This window comes from Musca domestica, unplaced genomic scaffold, assembly GCF_030504385.1.
Source record: "Musca domestica strain aabys unplaced genomic scaffold, Musca_domestica.polishedcontigs.V.1.1 48, whole genome shotgun sequence".
Lineage (NCBI taxonomy): Eukaryota > Metazoa > Arthropoda > Insecta > Diptera > Muscidae > Musca > Musca domestica.
In genome coordinates this window covers 3,841,330-3,863,491 of record NW_026712340.1, presented here as the reverse complement: position 1 = coordinate 3,863,491, position 22,162 = coordinate 3,841,330, and the positions used below count along the sequence as shown (strand labels likewise).

At 34.3% G+C, this 22,162-nt stretch overlaps 1 protein-coding gene across 6 annotated transcripts in view; it reads left to right on the top strand.

The window, feature by feature from the left end:
* LOC101893299 (Zona pellucida-like protein) overlaps window positions 1–20,588 on the top strand; it is a 133,825-nt gene extending 113,237 nt beyond the window's left edge. For all 6 annotated transcript variants that reach the window (XM_059127804.1, XM_059127802.1, XM_059127805.1 and 3 more), the window contains exons 6-9: window positions 16,445–16,989; window positions 17,051–17,210; window positions 17,285–17,443; window positions 19,085–20,588. In XM_059127804.1, the coding sequence (XP_058983787.1) occupies window positions 16,445–16,989; window positions 17,051–17,210; window positions 17,285–17,443; window positions 19,085–19,282 (1,062 nt within the window). In that variant the 3' untranslated portion in view covers window positions 19,283–20,588. The remainder of the gene's footprint in view (window positions 1–16,444; window positions 16,990–17,050; window positions 17,211–17,284; window positions 17,444–19,084) is intronic.
* Window positions 20,589–22,162: the final 1,574 nt, after the last annotated feature.

Genomic DNA, 22,162 nt, shown 5'->3' with positions numbered 1-22,162 from the left:
CTGTTTACCGAGGAATTTGTATTGGGGCGCTGAGACTATCCAGGGAGACTATCTTAATTTTCAAGAAATCGAGCCATGGACTAACGTAGCATCCATGTCCACTTCCTCGTCAGACAGTGGGGGTTTCCCAATAGCCTACAACTCACCCTAACCATATCCGCAATAATTTGTCGGGGTTCCCTGTCGTTTATTAGGTTTAGTGTCAGAGCATTGTCGTCTCCCAAACTTCCTGTCCGTTTAGTCCTACTAATGGTACCAGATAATCGAAAGTCCGATATTAGGGTCATTCCTGTTGTAGTGGAGGAAAGCTCAGCGACCATTTTGGGGACGCCGCTCTGCTTACTTCTATATAACATCGTTATCTTAAAGGAGCTGAGGTCGACAATGGTATTAGCTCGATACCATGACCAGGACTCTGTAACTAAACCAGATATTCGTTGTGGCACCCAGTTTTCAACGATGCTCCATTCGAATACAGTCGGTATCCTGACGGCAAACCTGCAACATTGATGGTCACGTGGTCGCATAACACCCCGACATTAGGTGGTCCTTTTTATGTTATTTTTGCTGAAGCAGCTCGAACAAGTATTGCATTGATAGCATTTTATTTTTCTGCTGCACCGGTAAGACCTTTTCCCCTAATGTAGGTGACATAAGGAGGGTCCCTCCTCTTTATGTTGGGACCGACAGGCGACGAAGCACCGCCTCGTCAGTCCAAGTATCATTTACTCTACTACTCGGTGTCCTATCCTCAATTTGTGTATGCGTCCGATAGCAAGCAGCTGTGCTCCCCGATATTGTTGTCCATAATATATAAATCCCATATTAAGACTCCATCTTCATCTAGATCAATTAGCCCTCTCAATAGTATGCCCATAGGTAATTAACAGTCTTCCAAAAGAATATTAATGGAGACACAGAGAGATACTCACAGATTGTTAAGGGATAAGAATAATTCCATCTCAAAATTAAGAAGTTTGCTCAATAACGGCAGGGTTCATTATTAATTTATTTAAGAGATTTTTTCACGTTTTCTCAAAAGGTCGGTTGATAGGAGCTTTTGCGGTACATCTTTTCATGGAAAATCTAAAGAGAAGGAGAAGGTAATCTCATGAGAACACAAGCAGTTTTCTCTTTAGAATATTAACTGTTTTTTCTCATGAGAAAATTAAACATGGACCTCTCTAAAAATAACAGGTTTTCTCCTAAATCGCTGTTTGACTCCGATCTTAGATTAATTCTTGTTGTAGAGGAGGAGATCTCAGGGGACGCACCTCGGTTTACCTAAGAAATTGTATTGAGGCGCTGGGACTATCCAGGGCGACTATCTTGAGAGTCAACCCCTGACTAGAAATCGAGGCATGGACCAACGTGGTATCCATGTCCACTTCCGATAGCAAGCAGCTGTGCTTCCCGATTAGATATTGTTGTCCATAATATATAAATCCCGTATTAAGACTCCATCTTCATCTAGATCAATTAGCCCTCTCAACAGTATGTGCATAGGTAATTAACAGTCTTCCAAGAGAATATTAATGGGGACACAGAGAGATACTCACAGATTGTTAAGGGATAAGAAGAATTCCATCTCAAAATTAAGAAGTTTGCTCAATAACGGCAGGGTTCATTATTAATTTATTTAAGAGAATTTTTCACGTTCTCTCAAAAAATCGGTTGATAGGAGCTTTTGCGGTACATCTTGAGAACACCAGCACTTCTTCTCTCTAGAATATTGAATGTTTTTCCCATCAGAAAATTAAACATGGACCTCTTTAAAATAAATGGTTTTCTCATATGCTATTAAAAACATTAAACAAAATCCACTAGCTTATCACTGAAAATGTTTTTTTTGAAAGTTTGATATAGAATTTTCCTCTGGATGGTATTTTGGCCCTAAATTCTTTGACGTGGTATACGGCTTTCATGGGTTTATTTCATTCGACTATTACGACGTTACTTTTTATGAATTGTTGCAATATTTTCCTTGAGAAACCTTTTTGGTCCTTCAATCCCATTTATTGTGAACGTTTCCATAGGATTGATAATTAATTTTTCGCCCTCAAAAACAGATTATTTTACGACGTTTTTATTTGTTCTTGAATACATTATTCTTTCAAGTCCCTATATCGTTGTAATTTTTCAGAAATTATAGGCATTTTTATGAAAAATTTAAAACCTCTATTTTTTGCGACAAAATTATTTGCTTCTCCTTTGGTTGATTTTATTTTAAATTGCTCGATTTTTTGTTGTTTTTTTTTTTAAATTGCGCGTTTTTTATCAAATTAATTAGGTCACGATTAATCGCCTGCAATAAATTGCTTCATTCAATATTTGCTTAATCTAACTGCATTGGAATTCAAGATTATACCTAAAATGGTGAGCAAATGTTTAACACAAATTCCTTGTGAACAAAATGAACATACACACACACATATACTTTCACACATACAATTACAACAGTTTATCTAGTGTTGTGAATGTGAAAATCACGCACAAATATGTGTCACCATTTCGGTACGAGGCATGACTATTTCAATTCCATTGATGGTTAGATTGATTCGCAGCAATTGTTGGATATTGAAACCCGTAAATAACTTGGCAAAATGATCGATAAAATACGTCTGAGTGACTTTGGCAACTATTGCTTCAAACCAAAAAATCATTAAAATTTTCAGTTTAAAAGTTTCCATAGAAATTTACAAACGCATAATGATGTCTGGGCGACAGCTTTGGAAATACAACAGGCGATGAAGGTAACCCAATGAATAGTCATTTGGCAATTTTAAAACACCAAATTATGATTTAAAAGCCGCTGTTGACGGCAGCAGCATCATCTTCCATTTGGGGAGACCGACATCCATTAAACATTTTAAATGATTTTTTAAATAGTTCATTTGCATTAGTTTTGTAGCATATTTCGGTGCCCCTTGGGTGTATTTCAAAAAAAATGCCCGATGTCAAAATAACTTAATTTTTCAGCAATTAAAATGCAATTGCCAATTATTTCTTTTTTCTTACTTATGACTATTTAAAATGTGCAGGAAAGAGATAAATTGATTAATTAAAAATGTAAGTGAATTAAATGAAATGGAATAGCCTTCGGAAGGCAGCTTTGAGATAGGTCTTTTTACGTCAGAATGCATTTTAAAGATTTTTTTCCAATAGTTTTCCGTTTGTAGAAGATCTTTAAAAGGTCTATTTAAAGAAGGCCGTTTAAATGCCTAAACTGTAAAACTGACCACTAAGATGACTTCTGAAGAGCTTAAAGTCAGTCTGTAGACGTATTCTGGCGGCAACAGACCTGAAAAAGACCTTTTGTCTTATTAATACCCATGCAAAGACTTCTGTCCTAAGTAGAAGTGTATAAGGTCCTTTGTTTGAAAAAGTCTTTAGAAGGCAAGGTTCCTTCAAATATTGATTCTGGCGACAAGAGACCTGAAAAAGACCTTCTGTCTTATTAATACCCATGTCCTAAGTATAAGTGTAGAAGTTCATTTGTCTGAAAAAGTCTTTAGAAGCTCTTTAAAGGATTCCTTCAAATATTGATCTGTCTGTGGAAGACCTTTAATGAAATAAAGAGGCGTCCTGTCAAGGTATTTCATCTAAAGAAGACGGCTAATTGGTCTTAGGTGCAAAGAAGAGCATTAAATTTCTTTCGACTGTACAAAAATGTTGAAGGTTCTTCCAAGGCCTTTCTAGCTACAGGAGACCTGTAAAAAACCCTCTGTCAAATTAAGACCCATAGAAGGTATTTGGTCTTGAGTAGAAGTGTAAAAGGTCCTTTATCTAAAACAGACCTATAAAGGATCTCCTTTTTATGGAAAAGCTGTAGAAGATATTCTGTTAATAGAGGAACCGTAGACCATCTTCTTTTTCTAGTAGACCTGTAAAATATCTTCTACTTAAGACTATCTTTCAAATTTTTCAGATTATAGAAAGCCTTTGAAAGGTCTCCGGTCAATAAGATACCTTTTAAACGTCCCCTATCTATGAAACACCTTCAAAGGCTGTGCAGTCTTTGAGAACAACATCATTCAAAAATTCTCCGGCCTCTAGAAGACCTCTAAAAATGCCTTGATCTTTAGAAGATCTGTAATCAGTAGAAAATGTTTAAAAGCTCTGCGGTCTATAGAAGATTATTTAAAGGTCTCAGGTCTGTAAAAAAAATTTAAAGGCCCCGGTTCATAGATGTCCTTTAAAAGGTCTCTGGTCTATAAAAGACCGTTGAAAGTTCTTCGGTCTATAGAACACCGGTCTATAGACGACTTTTAAGAGGTCTCTGGTCTATAGAATACCTTTAAACATTCTTTGGTCTATAGAGGACCTTTAAGAGTTCTGCGGTCTGTAGAAGACATTAAAAAGATATATAGACGACATTCGAAAGGAAGAACTTCAAAATGTCTTCGGTCATTAGAAGAGTTTTGCAAAGTCTTCGGTCTATACAAGACTTTTATAAGCTCTTCGGTCTATAGAAGACCTTTGAAAGAAATTCAAAGCGCTTTCGGTGTATAGAGAAACTTTAAAAGGTCCCCGGTATATAGTAGATATTTGAAGGACGTCCGTCAGAGAAAATACCTTCAAAATGTATCCGATTTATAAAAGACCCTTAAAAGTTCTCCCTTCTTTAGAAGGCCTATAAAAGATCTGAGATTTATACAAAACTTCTTGGATCTATATAAGACCTCAAAGTGATATACGATTTATATAAGACATTTAAGAACTGGTCTTCGGCCTGAAGAAGGTTCATCAGCAAGACCTTATTGGTAGGGAATATTTTCAAAAGGATCTGATGTCTATAGATTTGGGTCCATAGAAGACCTATAAAAAGTCTTTTATTGAATGAAAGTCAAATATTCCAACCTTGCTTTCCAAAATACTCCAGACGCAATAGTCCAACGGATTGGTATCCGGAAATCTTGAAGCGAGGAACCTCATTTTGTAACCAGAATATTTTCGCGATAATATTCGGCATTTATTCTGATGCGACGGTCGATTAATACGAGTGGAGAGCGACTATCGGCTGTTATGGCGGCCCACACCATCACCATGGCCGACGCTTGAGTTCTGGTGGCCAACCGAAGGTGCACATTTTCAGCTGACCTCTTTGGCATGTAAACACGATCATTTTGTTTGTTTACAAACTGCTGGACAACCAATGTTTTCTCATCGGAGAAAACCAAATAAGGCAGTTCACCACTTTCGGCCAAGCGAAGCAACTCTTTAGCTCTTTTGAGTATATTTATTCTTGCACTTTTTGGAATTTCAATGGCTTTACCGCGAGCTAATTTTTTAATATTTGCCGAATGAAATATTGCGATATGTTCAGCTCACGAGCCATTTCTCGGCCACTTCGACGCGGATTTCGATCAAGTCGCTTCTTTACTTGTCTAACCATTTCTGCTGATGTTGCTGTTTTCTTCCGTCCACTTCCTTGACGTCGAGCTACGCTACCAGTATCACGGTAAGGAGCGATGGTACAAGACACAAAATATTTATTCACATTTAAATGCTGGAGAGCTTGTGGTTTTCTAGCCAAATATAAAGAAATCACACTATCACTCTTGAATTCCATCACGAATAACTTTTTTTCTGAAAAATTCTGACAAAAATGCTTTTGAACGCTTGTAAACAATATAATCAGCTGTCACTGGAATAATTTTAACAGCTGTCGGACAAGTGGCTTGGAAATGACAGCAGTCTGAATTTGGTTGCAGTTTTTTCCTGTATACTTGCCCTCTATATTCAGATCAAACTTTCAAAACGCCGATACACGTGACTTCTTGTATTAGGTCTATTTTCATTATCTATTGGAGGGTTTCCTGTAAATGTTGAATTTGGTCATAAAATATTGGTTTTTAACAAAATTTATGTTTGCCTATCTTGTCAATATTATCATCAATAGTTTAATACACATTTCAATTTAAATTTTTTTTTTTTTATTTATTTATTTTTCCCAATATTTACTTGGAGTTCACGGTTAATTATTTTCCATTGAAAATTCATATTCGCCAATCTTGGCCAGGCATATTTAATTGCCAATATACGTTAATGGAAATAATGAGTTGTCAACATTCTTAGAATTTCAATTGACCACCCAGGTGCAATGATGAGCATGACAGATTGACAACTGACCAAATAGTTGTCTATATTTATTTAATGAGATTTCAGAATTTTTTATTTTGCTTTTTTTTGTTAATATCTTCCCCGAATCGTGTGATGATGAGATGATGTAGAAGCTGCCTTATCATTTCATATTTAAAAGACATAACATCCTGTCCTTTGTTCTGACTTACTGACTGTCTGTCATGCATGTATTTGTTAGCCATAACAGAACAAACTTGACGTTATAGCTTCGGCTGCTGCTGTTTTCTCGTTGTTTTCTTAATTGTTGTTAACTTTTGATGTTTACTTGTCACAAGTCAATGTTGAGTTGGCTGTTTGCTTGCCCCATTCCCGTGAAGGTAATATTAAGTTATAGCCACATTTATGATTATGAACAGCTCTCATCATTGGCGGTTTGTTGGCTTCTAGCATTACGACAAGCACCAAGATGAGCTCATCTTTAAACGTAAACTAATGCCGTTGCTTCCATCGAAAAGGGAATTATGTTTTGTTTGTCAAATACAAAGTTTTTGTTTGTTCGTTCGTATAGAATGTTTAATAAATTATTTGTATTTTGTTTAAACCAAGGTCATGATGTCATGCCCTTTGGATAGCATTCTCAATGGCTATTGAATATTAATAAAACAAAAATAATAATAGTTTATATAATTGAAAAACATGCAATTATTTGTGTTCATGAATTTCATGCGGTGATGTAAAGTTGTAAAATTAATATTTAGTAGTCATTATCGGTGTTGAGAACATTTTGAAAGGTGAGACCTCGAAAATTATTACTTTTTGTACCCTACACCACAGTAAGGAGAAGGAAACCAGATAGACCCATAGTTACTTTGGGAATCTTCATAGAATCACTTTCTAAGTCGATTACATGTCAGTCCGTTTGTTTGTCCGTCTATCCATTTTTGTGAACCAAATGCCGGTCGCATTTATTATCCGATTGAGATGAAAATTTTCAAACAATGTTTGTTTGTCCAAGAAGCTGCCTTATCATTTCGTATTTAAAAGTCATAAGATATAGCTCCCATATACAGGGTGAGATGAAAAAAACTGTAACAAACTTCAGACTGCTGTCATTTCTAAGCCACTCTTCCGACAACGGTTAAAATTATTAAAGTGACAGCGTACAAAAGCATTTTGGTGAGAATTTTCCAGAAAAAAAATGTTTCGTGATGGAATTTAAGCGTGATAGTGTGATTTCTTTATATTTGGCTAGAAAACCACAAGTGGCTATCGTAAGAGCTCTCCAGCATTTAATTGTGAATAAATCTTTTGTGTCTCGTACCATCCACTTGTTTCCGCGATACTGGTAGGGTAGCCCGACGTCAAGGAAGTGTACGGAAGAAAATAGCAACATCAGCTGAAATGGTTCGAAAAGTAAAGAAGCGACTTGATCGAGACCGCGTCGCAGTGGACGAAAAATGGCTCGCTGGACATATTGCAATATTCTATTCGGCAAATATTGAAAAATGAGTTCGGGGTAAAGCCCATGGAAATTCCAAAAAGTGCAAGAATTTACACCGCAATAGGAGGAAAATAGACTCAAATGAGCTAAAGAGTTGCTTAGCTTGGCCGAAAGTGGTGAACTGTCGAATTTGGTTTTCTCCGATGAGAAAACATTCGTTGTACCGTTGTCGGTTTGTAAACAAACAAAATGATCGTGTCTACTTGCCAAAGAGGTCAGCTGAAAATGTTCACCTTCGGTTGGCGACCAGAACTCAAGCGCCGTCCTTGGTGATGGTGTGGGCCGCCATAACAGCCGATGGTCACTCTCCGCTTGTACTAATCGAACGTGGCATCCGAATACATGACGAATATTGTCGAGGAAATATTCTGGAGGGTGTATTAAAGCTTTGGGCACGCAAACGTTTTTGCCGCAGAACTTGGACCTTGGACATTCCAACAGGACTCAGCACCATCGCACTCAGCACGCGCCACCTAAGAATAGTTACAAAATGAGGTTCCTCGCTTCATTTCCAGCGCACAATGACCAACAAAATCTCCGGATACCAATCCATTGGACTATTGTGTCTGGAGTATTTTGGAAAGCAAGGTGGGCACAAAAATATACCAAAGTGTCGATCACCTCAAGCAAGCGCTTCGCTGGGAATGGGCCAAAATACCGTAGAGCAACATTCGGGCAGCGTGTGACGTTTTCATTGGCCGTTTGAAGGCCATAAATCGTGCCAATTCGAACAAATCTAAACTTATTCTAAAATTTGATGCTATTTCCGACATTTTTTGCTTTCATTCAATAAATTAAAAAAATGTAGAAATTATGGCGTTTGACTTTGTTGCAGTTTTTTTATCACACCCTGTAATAATTTATTGTGCACCAAATGGCCAATATCAGTTCAAATGACCTGAATTTTGGCACATTCGACCGAGTTCAGTCTAGATGCATGTACATCAAATTTAGTGAAAATCGGTTCAGATATAGCTATAGCTCCCATATATATGTGTCATCCGATTTGGTCTTTTAGTCCCTCAAATTCGTAATATGCAATGATATTTGGTACCAGATGTCAAATACAGCCCAGAAATACCTCTGCCAAATGTTATCGAGGTCCGTTCAAATTTAGGTATAGTTCTCAAATATATATTCAACCGATTTCGGGTTAATCCGACCGAATTCAGTCTAGAAGCAAGTACATACAATTTAGTGAAAATCGAGTCAGAATTGAATATGCCTCCCATATATTAGTTCCCACTGAAACTAAGTTATAGCTACTCCAAAGCCATAGGTTGATAGGTGGTATGATCTAAATCAAATAAATTATTTTGTTACGGGAGCACTACTAAATATGCATAGTGGTGTAGGGTATCATATAGTCGGCCCAGCATGACTTTTAGCTTTTCCTTATTGGTATTTTTTAGTTATTTTCAATGATATACATTGTCAGCAGCATAAAATGGTTCTCTCTTTAGCAAACTGTCTTCTATGCACATAATACCCTCCAGAAGAGTCTTCGACCTATCAAAAAATATTAGGGATGTATCTTTTATAAGAGATTTCAAAGTTTTAATTCGAAATCCACATTTATTATCCAAAGTATAAATCTAAATTCTATATAGAACCACGTCTTCTATACATATAATACCATCCAGGAGGGTTTTCTACTTATGAAAACTTTTAGAGATGTGTCCCTTATATAATATTTTCAAGTTCTCAACTTGAATCCCCATTTGTCTTCCAAACTCTGAATTTAAATTCTCCCATACAATGAAGGTCAAACGAACCTCACCTTAATGGCACAAAAAATCTAATAGCATTTATTGTTATATAATCCCATTTAATTTTTGTTAATTTTATGCCATAAAATATCGTAGCCTTCCGTTTGGTCCATAGGAGGTTGTTTGACTCTGTTCTATTGTTCTATAACTAGAACAAGAACAACGGATACACACACACACTCCCACATTGAAGCAAAATATTATATAAAGCATATATTATATTTAACTTACATGTGGGTGTACGCTCCGTTTTATAAATAAAATCGTTCATTCTCTTTTCCGTGCTTGTGTCTTAAGTCTTTTGTTTTTGCCTACGGCCATTTGCCTGCTAACTACCCACACATAAGCTTTTACTTGAGGGCTATTTATTTCTAGATGACTTTGGCTTAACTGCATCACATATGTGTCAATGTATGTAATTGTGCATGTATGTATGTGTGCCCCTCCTGGCAAGTACAACCCATTGCCAATTGAAGAAAAGCCAAATTGAATGGAAAAAAGCACAGTCATTATGTAGCGGGCAAAAAAAAATAAAACTTCATTGTAGAACAATATAAAAGTGCATTACAATACAATACGGACAAACTAACGGCACTTGTAGGAAGTTAAAGTAATGCCGTTTACTTTTTTCCTTCTTTTGTCTGCCTCTTTTTCGCCCATTTGCATTTTATACATTAATCATAACCATAGAACAGAGCAGTGCTGAGAAAAGAATGACGCCGTTAACAATGGCCAAGATTATGACGACAACCACGAATATTAAACGGATCTTTTTACCGTTTTGTTGTTTCTTTTTTCTCTTTTCCCCAACTTGAACTAAATTTGTTTGTATGCACAAAAGCTGAGACTTACATTGTAGCATCTTTGCAATCTTTGTACGATTGCTATGTGTGGCATTACAAGCGGGGACAATATGTAAAATAATATTTTTGAGGTACATATAAAATTTGCTTAAATTCAGTGGAATAAAAATGAACATTCTCATGGAAATTTGTTCTCATTGAAGAGAGCAAAAGGTTGAAGAGGCACAAAAGGTCGTCTAGAAAATGTGAAAGAAATTAAGCAGGAAACTCTTTAAGGTGGTAAAAGATATTCTCTAGTTAAGAATTGATTAAAACTTATTCATCAAACTTCACGATTGTTGGACAGAAATGCCCCAAAATACTTTAGTAAAAAATAGGGATTAGATCTTGAAAAATTGTAGAAATCCACGATTTTGCCTTGAATAAATTTCCTTAAAATCTATAATTATACCGACACATAGTCAAGCTATTATTCATTAGAATTTATCAAATTATTAGACCGATAGGCCCTCCAATATTTTCGTAAAAAATCACGATAAAATTGGGAAAATTTATTAAAAATATGATATAAAAAAGGAACTAAACATTATAAACTAAATTAAAAAAATTGAAAATCGGGCAACCAACTTCAGACTGCTGATGTTTCCAAGTCACTCGTCGGACAAATGTTAAAATTATTCCAGTGACAGCTCATTATATGGTTTACAAGCGTACAAAAGCATTTTGGTGAGAATTTTCCAGAAAAAAGTTATTCTTGATGGAATTCAAGTGTAATAGTGAGATTTCTTTATATTTGGCTGGAAAATGTCAAGGAAGTGGACGGAAGAAAACAGCAACGTCAGCAGCAATGGTTTGAAAAGTAAAGAAGCGACTTGATCGAAACCCGCGTCGCAGTGGCCGAAATATGGCTCGTGAGCTGAACATATCGCAATATTCCATTCGGCAAATATTAAAAATGGGCTCGGGTAAAGCCCATGGAAATTCCAAAAAGTGCAAGCACTTACACCGCAACAGAAAGAAAATAGACTCATAAGAGCTAGAGAGTTGCTTCGCTTGGCCGAAAGTCGTGAACTGTCAAATTTCCCCCTTTTTATACCCTACACCACAAGGTGGTCAGGGTATTATGTCTTTGTGCATTTGTTTGTAACAGGCAAAAGGAAACGAGATAGACCCATAGTTCCTTTTGATGATCTGCATAGAATCACTTTCTGAGTTGATTTATGCATGTCAGTCCGTCTGTCCGTCCGTCCGTCTGTCCATGTATTCTTGTGAACAAAATGCAGGTCGCATTTATTATCCGATTGAGATGAAACTTTGCAAACAACATTTGTTTGGCCCAAGGACGAACCCTATTGAAATTGGAGATAATCGGTAAAAATTTATATATAGCTCCCATATATATCTTCGTCCGATTTGCCTTTTATTGTGCACCAAACGTGTAATATTAGCCCGAATAGTATGAAATTTTGCACATACAACCAAATTAGGCCTGAAAATAAGTATGCCAAATTGATCGAAATCGGTTCAGATATAGCTATAGCTCCCATATATATTGTTCATCCGATTTGTTATTTTTGTCCTCCGCAGCCGTAATATGCACTCTGTAACAACAATATTTGGGGAAATATATCAAATGCAGCTCAGAAATACCTTTGCTAAATTTTATCGAGATCGGTTCAGATTTGGATATAGCTCCCATATATAACTTCGTCCGATTTACTTTTTATTGTGCACCAAACGTCTAATATTTGCCCAAATGGGATGGAATTTGGCACATACGACCGAATTTAGTCTAGAAGGTAGTATGCCAAATTTGGTGAAGATCGGTTCAGATATAGCTGTAGCTCCCATATATATTATTCATCCGATTTGTTGTATTTGTTACCTACAGCCGTAATATGCACTCCGTAACAACGATATTCAGGGAAATATATCAAATACAGCTCAGAAATATCTTTGCCAAATTTTATCGAGATCGGTTCAGATTTGGATATAGTTCCCATATATATCTTTATCTGATTTCAAATTAATTTTGCACCAAATGGGCAATACAAGTCCGAATTTAAAAGATACAAATGCTTCGGCATATTTAGTCCTTTGAATTTTAAATTATAATTATAATCATAGCGTGTATGATTGAATTCTCCCATAAAAACTTTTAATTATTAAGTGGAGCTCAACTAAATTAGCAAAGTGGTGTAGGGTATCATAAAATCGGCCCCGCCCGACTTTAGGACTTTCTTTACTGGTTTTGCTTTTATTTGATAAAATTTAAAAAAAATTTAAAATTATGGCATTTGACTTTGTTGCAGTTTTTTTTATCTCACCCTGTATATGATATCTGGTAACAAATATCATATTTTAAATGCATATTTCGAATGTGAGGGACCGAAATATCAAATCGGATGAAACATATACAATATGGAAGCTGTGGCCATATCTAGACTGAATTGGGTTGGATGTGTCGAAATACTTCCAATTTGGATAAATTTTACACATATGGCGCACAATAAAATTGAAATCGGACAAAAGTTTATACGGGAGCTATATCAAAAATTGAACCGATTTTCAAAAATTTCAATATGTCCAAACAAATGAGTTGTGGAAAATTTAATCCAAAATCGGACAATTAATGCGACCTGTACTTTCTTTGCAAAAATACATGGACGGACGGGCGAAAATGCATAAAGCGACTCATAATGCGATTCTTTGAAGTTCATCAAAAGGGAACCATGGGTCTATTTCGTTTCCTTCTGCATATTACAAACAAATGTACAAAAACATAATACCCTGTAGCACAGTATGGCGTAGGATATAAAATTACTATTGTAGGTCCCTCCAAAGTATTTTTATTAATATTAATACTAAGTTCTTCAAAAATATTTTTTTAAAAATCCACGATTTAAAAGTTCCAGAATAATAATTTTCCGTAGTTATGGAAGTCCTTAAGAAATGCTTGTTAATATTCCATATTTACAAAAAATTAAATATTATTACCTTGACAGTCCGTATTTTTTTTAAACAAATCCACGATCCTTGTTCCATACCCAAAATATGTTTTTTGTATCCAAAGTTATTGCCATGAAATTCCTTAAAAAAATCCTTGTTCCATACCCAAAATATGTTTTTTGTATCCAAAGTTATTGCCATGAAATTCCTTAAAAAAATATATATTGTTTTAAATCCACGATTATTGAGTTGAATGTGAATAAAAATATATTTTTTCATAATAAATCCACGATCCATCAAATTATTTTTTAAACCACAATTATTTTCTTTAAAGTCTTTAAAAATAATTTTGTCTACATCCCCTATTCCTGCCTTGAATGACCTTAACATTTTATTATTTTTTTATATCCATGAATATTGCCTTTAAAATTCTCGTAAACTATGTTTTTCAAATATCGACAATCCTTCAAAATATTTTTTTAAAAAAATCCAAAGTTTTTGCCCTGGCAACTCTCAAAAATATATATTCTTGTGATAGTCCCTTATTTTTTTAAAAATACAGGATTATAATTTTTTCTTTTAAAAATGCTGGTGCTTTAAAAATATTAAAGAAAAACGCTAAAGTCCTTATTTTTTATACACGAATACAACTTTGCTTTTCTTTTAAAAAATATTTTTAAAAAATATTCCGGTTTATAAATAATTCGGTACTTCAAAAATCCTTTTTAAAAAAATGCACTATAATTGCTCTGAAAGTCCTTTCAAAATACTTTTTTTTATTCTCATTAAACTTAATATTGTTAAAAAGAAAACCCTCTGTCATATCATTATTATGTTGTTAATTTTTCTAGTTTACTTTATTAAAATCTTTGAATTCGTCACATTTCACTATAAATAATCTGACATTCTGGACGCTCTCTCAACACTTGTCAAGTTCGTTGCTTAAGTCTTTTGTTTAAATTCTCATAATTACCTCATTTCCAAAAGTAATTAAACCTAATCAAAAATGTTTCATTTTCCCCGGTAAATCTAAATAACAAGGGAACAAAATACACAATTTTGGCAAAACATCATTTCAAACTCCACAGGAAATGTTCTAAATCCCCGGAGAATTTTTTCTCAAATTTCCAAAGAATCAAACCAAGCGTTTCCCTTTTGATGAATTAGCCTTAATCAACATATTCTATTCGTCACACTAAGTTAACCATAAAAATTTAATGATAGATAAAGAATATAATAAAAAGATGGAGAGAGAGAGAGAAAAAATAGAAGCACAAAGCAAACAAGTTGGCAAACTAGCTATTCATCTCTAGCGTGTGTGCTATCTTCCCAAAATGATGACCAGCTCCAATGTATTTTGGAATTATAGACTGTGTAGAAGTTGTGCTTTTCTGACATCATCCAAATGAGATACTTCCTAAGCCCCTAAGGCATTTATTTTGTAATGGCTTGTCTTCCAGGAAGTGTGTAAATTTGGAGAAGAAGGAGAAAAAGAAACATACGGACTGTCTTTTATTTGATGTATTCTTGTTGCCGTTGAAATAAATAGTGGGAGGGGGATTATGGAAAAAAAAAGTGATTTGCTTTAGAGTTGTGATAATGATCTTTGGTGTTTATCTTTTAGATATCTTCGCATTTGCTTGAAATTTAAAGAAGAAAATCATAATTATTTAAGCAGCAAGAATAAGAGAATTTGATAGGAAGAAGAAAAAGATATATATTTTGATAGGAAGAAGAAAAAGATATATATATATATATATATATATATATATATATATATATATATATATATATATATATATATATATATGTCTGTATATTATGTCTGCAGGACTTGGTATTGAAAATGGGTGATGTAGGTCCACGTTTTGGTATAGCCCCCATATAACGGTACCTGCCTATATTCGGTATTCTATGTCGATTTTGCGATGTCCGTCCGTCTATCCGTCTGTGGAAATCACTCTAGCTTCCGAACGAAATGAAATAGGTTAATAAAATTTAACTCAAATGTATATTAGTCTGCAGGACTTGGTATTGAAAATGGACCATGTAGGTCCACGTTTTGGTATAGCCCCCATATAACGGTACCTCCCCATATTCGGTATTTTGATGATTTTAGCTACATTATTCACCGAAATCGTTTCAAATTTGGTATTTGAAGTTCGTAATGGATACTACAGCCTTTGACAGAAAATTGTCTGTGCAGGTCCACGTCTTCGTATAGCTCCTATATAACGGTACCTCCCGATATTAGGAATTTTGACGATTTTAGCGACATTATTCACCGGAATTGTTCCAAATTTGGTATTTGAAGTTCGTAATGGGTACTACAATCTATGACAGAAAATTGTTCGTGCAGGTACATGTCTTCGTATAGCCCCCATATTACGATATTCGGTATTTTGATGATTTTAGCGACTTTATTCACCGGAATCGCTTCAAATTTGGTATTCGAAGGTCGTAATGGATATTAAAGCCTGTCTGTGCAGGTCCACGTCTTCGTATAGCCCCCATATTATGGTATAACACACAACCCCCCCCCCCCCCCCCCGGATATTCGGTATTTTGATAATATAAGCTACATTATTTATCGATTTTTTTTCAAGTTTCGCTTATGACAGAAGTTGCTTATGCAGGTCCACGTTGTCGTATAGACCCAAATGTTTACATTCGCTATTTTTAAAATTTTAACATAATTTTTAATGGATTTTATTTTTTTGAAAATTGCCAAATTCGTAGCAAATGGTGAAGTTCGCTCGGCCGAACTAACAGCTTTTTTATTTGTTTGTTTTTTTTTAACTCCACAACAATAGGTCTGCTGTTCCCTTGAAAACATTTGTTGAAATTAATTCTGCTGGTCCCGAAAATGTTTAAAAAATCCAACTTTAAAGCTCAACCCTTCCCTTGAAGAAAAAACCAACGAACCGACGAATTTAGCTCGACTGGTCCTTTGATTTTTCTAAAGACCACGATTAGAGGTCCCATGGTCCTTCAAAAATGTTTTTAAAAAATTCACTATTATTTGTCTGAAAATTCTTAAAAAATAATACTTTAAAAATCCATGATGATCCATGCAAGCTTTTTTAAGTCTACGGTTACAGCTCCGATGATCCTTAAATTAAAAAAATCCATGATTATTTCTCTGATAATTTTTGAAAATATTGTTTAAAAAATCCTTGATGATCCTTGTAACTTTTTTAAATCCACGATTATCTATTTGTCCCTTAAATAAAAACTTTTTTATAATTTTTCCCTGAAATATGTTCCTTGAAAAATCCTCATCTGGCAATCCTTAAAATATTCACTAATTCGTAATCATCCCCTTCTTCTACTTCCAGGACGATGGTGGCATTGAATTCTTCAACACAATTGTCCTACAGCCACATTTGAAACTGATAACCGATGCTGGTCGTGGTTATCATGTACGCTGTTCGTATAAGTCACGCGATGCCGCCATGAGTGGTAAAAAACCCCATCACCACCAAAAGGTGGTAGGTGGTAAATATGCCCAAAAGCCACAAGCTCTGAAGAGTGCCGAAGCCGATGGCACCGCTGGTGATCGTCGTGGTTATGGCAGATCTCTGGATAAATATCGTGCCAATGGTGATAATTTCGATGAAGATGATGTCTATTTGCAAGATGAAAATGATGCAGCCGCCGCCGGCAGCGATGATAGTGACATGGAAAATGAAATACCCATGCCTGGTTGTCACATGAAAATCTATAATGCCGAACATCATATTGCGAATGATGTGAAAATTGGAGATCCTTTGACATTGGTCATCAACATTGATAAGCAGGAGACATATGGATTGCATGTGACCGATTGTATTGTGCGTGATGGTTTGGGTTGGGGTGAACAGCGTTTGGTGGGAGAGGATGGGTAAGAATAATAATAACCGATTTATGTATTTCAGATAATTTCAAAATTCCATTTTTTTCAGTTGTCCCATGGATAATGAAATTATGGGCCAGTTCAATTACACCTCTGACAGATTGGCAGCCAATGTCACATTCCCGGCCCATAAATTTCCCTACACCACCTCGGTATATTATCAATGTAATGTGAAGTTGTGCCCCCTGGTTGATCCCGAATGTCAAATGGTAAGCATGATTTATTTGTAGTTAAATACAGAGAGAAAGAGAGAGGATATGATATTTGAATTTTATTCTTCCAGGCTCCTCTTTGTGGAGGCAAACGACCCAAACGACAAGCCAATAACGATAACAAAGACGAGGAAGGTTCTCCAGCTACCATTGAAGTCTTTTCTGGCCTATATGTTAATGAAAATGTGGATATAACAGAGGGTGATGATGATTCTGTATCAAAAGAGAGAGTAAGTATTGGAAAATATGGAGTGAGAGAGAGAGGGAGAGAGACATATCTATATTACTAAAGGGGTAAAGTGATTGATTGACTGACTTAATGATTCATCAACGCCCAACCGAAACGGCTGAAGCTGGAATCTTGCAATTTTGGATGAGGGGTGACTGTTGGTTTGAAGGTGTCAGATAGACTAGGTTTTTAGAAATTCATAGCAGAACGGTCTTTGTAAATAGTAAAGCTAGAACTCTTAAATTTGGAATGAAGGACACTAATAGAGTTTATGATGGATGTGTACTATAATTGTTTCAAAAGTGCTAAATTGAATTTAATTTGGTATTGAGTGGAAAAAAGTTCTAAATCTCTGGAATTGTACCAAAAGTATGAAATTGAACAAAATTTGGTATTGTCTGAAATCCTGTAAGCATAAAATAAACAAGTAAAAAAGCTGTAATTTTGACCGGGCCGATCTTTTAATACCCTACACCATTTGAAACGAATTTAGCAATTTAAAAAAAATAAAATCCATTAAACATTCTGTTAAAATCTTAAAATACCGAATGTAGCCGTTATATTAGGGTCTATACGACGACGTGGATCTGCATAGGCAACTTTTGTCATAAGCTATTACAATATTCAAATACGAAATGTGAAAAGAAATCGGTGAATAATGTAGCTAAAATCATCCAAATACCGAATATGGGGAGGTACCGTTATATTGGGGCTATACGAAGACCTGTACAGATAACTTTCTGTCATAGGCTGTAGATCCATTACGAACATCAAACACTAAATTTGAAACAATTCCGGTGAATAAGTCGTTAAAATCATCAAAATACCGAATATCGAGAAGTGCCGTTATATGGAAGCTATACGAAGACGTAGACCTGCACAGACAATTTTCTGTCTTAGGCTGTAGTATCCATTACGAACTTCAAATACCAAATTTGAAACAAATCCGGTTATTAATGTCGCTTAAATTACCAAAATACCGAATATCACGGGGGTATTGGTATATGGGGGCTATACGAAGACGTGGACCTGCACAGACAATTTTCTGTCTCAGAATTTACTATCCATTACGAACTTTAAATACCAAATTTGAAACAATTCCGGTGAATAATGTCGCTAAAATCATCAAAATACCGAATATGGGGAGGTACCGTTATACTGGGGCTATACGAAGACGTGGACCTGCTCAAACAATTTTCTTCCTAAGGCTGTATTATTTATTATGAACTTCAAACATCGAGTTTGAAACAATTCCGGTGAATAATGTCGCTAAAAGCATCAAAATGCCGAAAAAAGGGAGGTACCTTTATATGGGGACTATACCTAAACATGAACCTACATGACCCATTTTCAATACCATTCACATTTGAGTAAAATTTTATCAACCTACTTCATTTCGTTCGAATGCTAGAGTGATTTCCACTGACGGACATACGGACGGACATCGCTAAATCGACATAGAATTTTATGCTGATCAAGAATATATATTTCGAGGTGTTACAAGCGGAATGACAAAATTAATTAAAATTAATTAAAAAGCCAAAAATTAAAAGATATTTTCTAAAAAAAAGATCACATTGTTAATTTTATATTTTTTTATCTGAATACTTTTTAAATTAATTTTTTCCTTCTTCCTTTCCAGACACTGGAGGATGCCCTGTGTGTCTCCCAACGCACCTTTGCCATTGCCATAGCTATAGCTGGCCTTATTCTCATGTTGGCCGTTGTAGCCGCCGTCCTGTGTATAATGGCCCGACGCAGCACCAAGACTGTATCGAACTCGGGCAGCAGCATTTACAGTGGTCCCTATACAAACACAGCCTTCTCGCATAGCAGTTAAGCAGCCACATTCTTTGTCCTCTTCCAAATTTAGTAATAGAACAAGAACACAACAATACAACTAAGGATAAACATCTGTGTATGTTTTTGTATTTAGGCTCCAAAAACCAACAATTTGTCGACAAACAAAAAATCTAAAAATTCCAAATTTTCTCCCTTAAAGGAACACTAAAAGTGTTTAAAAAACCAACAAACATAAGTAATGCTAAAAAATTAAAATATTTTATTTCCTCAAAACAAAAAAAAAAGAAGTCAATATTTTTTGTTCGCTTAGTTTAGATGATAAGTCACAAAACAAGTTTAGCTGCCTTCCATAAACAAAAGATGATAATTTTGATTTAAACAACAAAAAACAATCAAATATTTTTAAGTTTAGACTACTACATATATATAGACGCGATATACTTATATATAATTTATAAAGAAAAAAGTCTATAAAATAATTTTAATATTAATTGAAAAGCAAGTCCTTTTTTTCGATTAGAAAACTCAGCACTTAACTTAAAAAAGATATTACAGGGTTTTTTTTCTCAAGTAACTTTCTATAGAATAAAAGAAACTAATAACATTAATAATAATAATAAAAACCCTCTAATATCGCAGAGATATTTGGGGGAAGGGTAAATATTACCCCTGCCCCCCAAAATCTCTGTTAAATTTTTACACTAGAAAAAAATGACAGCTTAAAGAGAATCCTAACAATGAATACAACAACTAGCTATGGTATGTGGGTCTTAACTAAATCTCTTCTCACACTTTGCTAACAAATGAAAACCCTTTTTAACTGTTTTTTTAGGTTAGCTTTGTAGCCCTTATGTAATTTTATACTTAGCTAACGCCCTCAGGTGATAAACTTTTTTTTAATTAATCTATAATTTTGTAAACTGTGTATTTTAATTGTATAGCAAAGCAATCCTATAAACAAACGTAAATAAATACACACCTACACACTTAAAAACTCACTCACACACACAAACACCTAAACACTTTCTTAATGTATCTTTTTAATTTAATTTTGATTTTCTCTACAATCCTTTGGCAAAAGTTTGTAAAACATCCATCCATTCCTCTCAATTGATAGCGGAGAGTGGCTTGGTGGTAAACTTTTGCCAATGAGAGTGTAGTCGAAGAATAAAAACCGAAAAACAACAAACAGAACTTGTCATAATTTAATCTATAACTATCGAATTATAATGAAAACAAAAATATGTATGTACGTATTTAAACATTTATGTATGTATGTATTTTAATTTTTTTTTTTTTTGAAATAAAAACTTTTAACTAATTTATTTCTTCTAAATAATAAATTGTGTGTTTTTTTTTTTTGGAGACTGGTCTTAGAAAAATAGGTTTTAACAAGTGCAGGATTTTTTATGTGAAGGACCATGGAATTCTCGAAAACCCCACGATTCTTGCTTTAATATTTCTTAGAAAACTATTCTTCAAAAAATCCACTTTTCTTGCTTTGATAGTCCTTGAAAAATATTCTTTAACAAATCCACAATTATTCCGTAGATAGTCCTTAAAAAATATTCTTCAAACAATCCAAGATTATTGCTTTGATAATCCTTGAAAAATATTCTTCAAGTAATCCACGATTATTGCTTTGTTGTCCTTTGAAAAATATTATTTAAAAACTGCAAGATTATTTTTTAGATAGTTCTTGAAAAATATTCCTTAAAAACTCCACGATTATTGCTATGATAGTCCTTAATTAATACTCTTTAAAAAATTCCACAATTATTCCTTGGATAGTCCTTGAAAAATATTCTTCAAGTAATCCAAGATTACTGCTTTTTGATCCTTGAAAATATTCTTTAAAAATTCCATGATTATTGCTTCGTTGGCCCATGAAAAATACTCTTTAAAAAATTCCACAATTATTGCTTTGATAGTCTTTAAAAATATTCTATAAAAATCCACGATTATTGCTTTGACATTCCTTGAAAAATATTCTATAAAAATCCACGATTATTGCTTTGATAGTCCTTGAAAAATATCTTCAAAAAAATCCACAATTATTGATTTGATAGTCTTTAAAAATATTCTATAATAATCCACGATTATTGTTTTAATAGTCCTTGAAAATACTTTAAAAAAATCCACAATTATTTCTTTAATAGTCTTTAAAAATATTCTATAAAAATTAATAATAATTTCTTCAATAGTCTTTCTTTAAAAATCCACGATTATTGCATTGTTAGTCCTTAAAAAATACGTTTTAAAAAATTTCGATCATTTGATAGCCCTTGAAAAATATTTTTCAAACAATCCAAGGTTATCGCTATGATAGTCCTAACAAACATTCTTCAGAAAATCGCCGATTCGTGCTTTATTGATCCTTGAAAAATATTTTTTAGAAACTACGCGATTCGTACTTTGTTGGTGCTTAAAAAATATTCTTAAAAATCCACGACTTTTGCTTCCACAGTTCTCAAAAAATATTCTGGAAAAAATCCACTATCATTGCTTTGATAGCCCTTGAAAAATATTCATTCAAAAATCCACGATTTAAGCTTTGACAGTCCTTGAAAAATATTCTTCAAAAAATCCACGATCATTGCTTTGATAGCCCTAAAAAATATTCTTTAATAAATCCACAATTATTGCTTTGGAATTCCTTGAAAAATATTCTTTAAAAATCCACGATTATTGCTTTGATAGTCCTTCTCGAAAAATATTCTTTCAAAAATCCACGATTATAGCTTTGATAGTCCTAACAAATATTCTTTAGAAAATACGTGATTCCACAATAATTGTTTTTTTATTCCCTCCGCCATAGTATGGAGGAAGTTTGTCATTCCATTTGTAACACCACATTTTAGACCCCACAAAGTATATATTAATTTGTATTCGTAATTAGTAATGGATACTACAATCT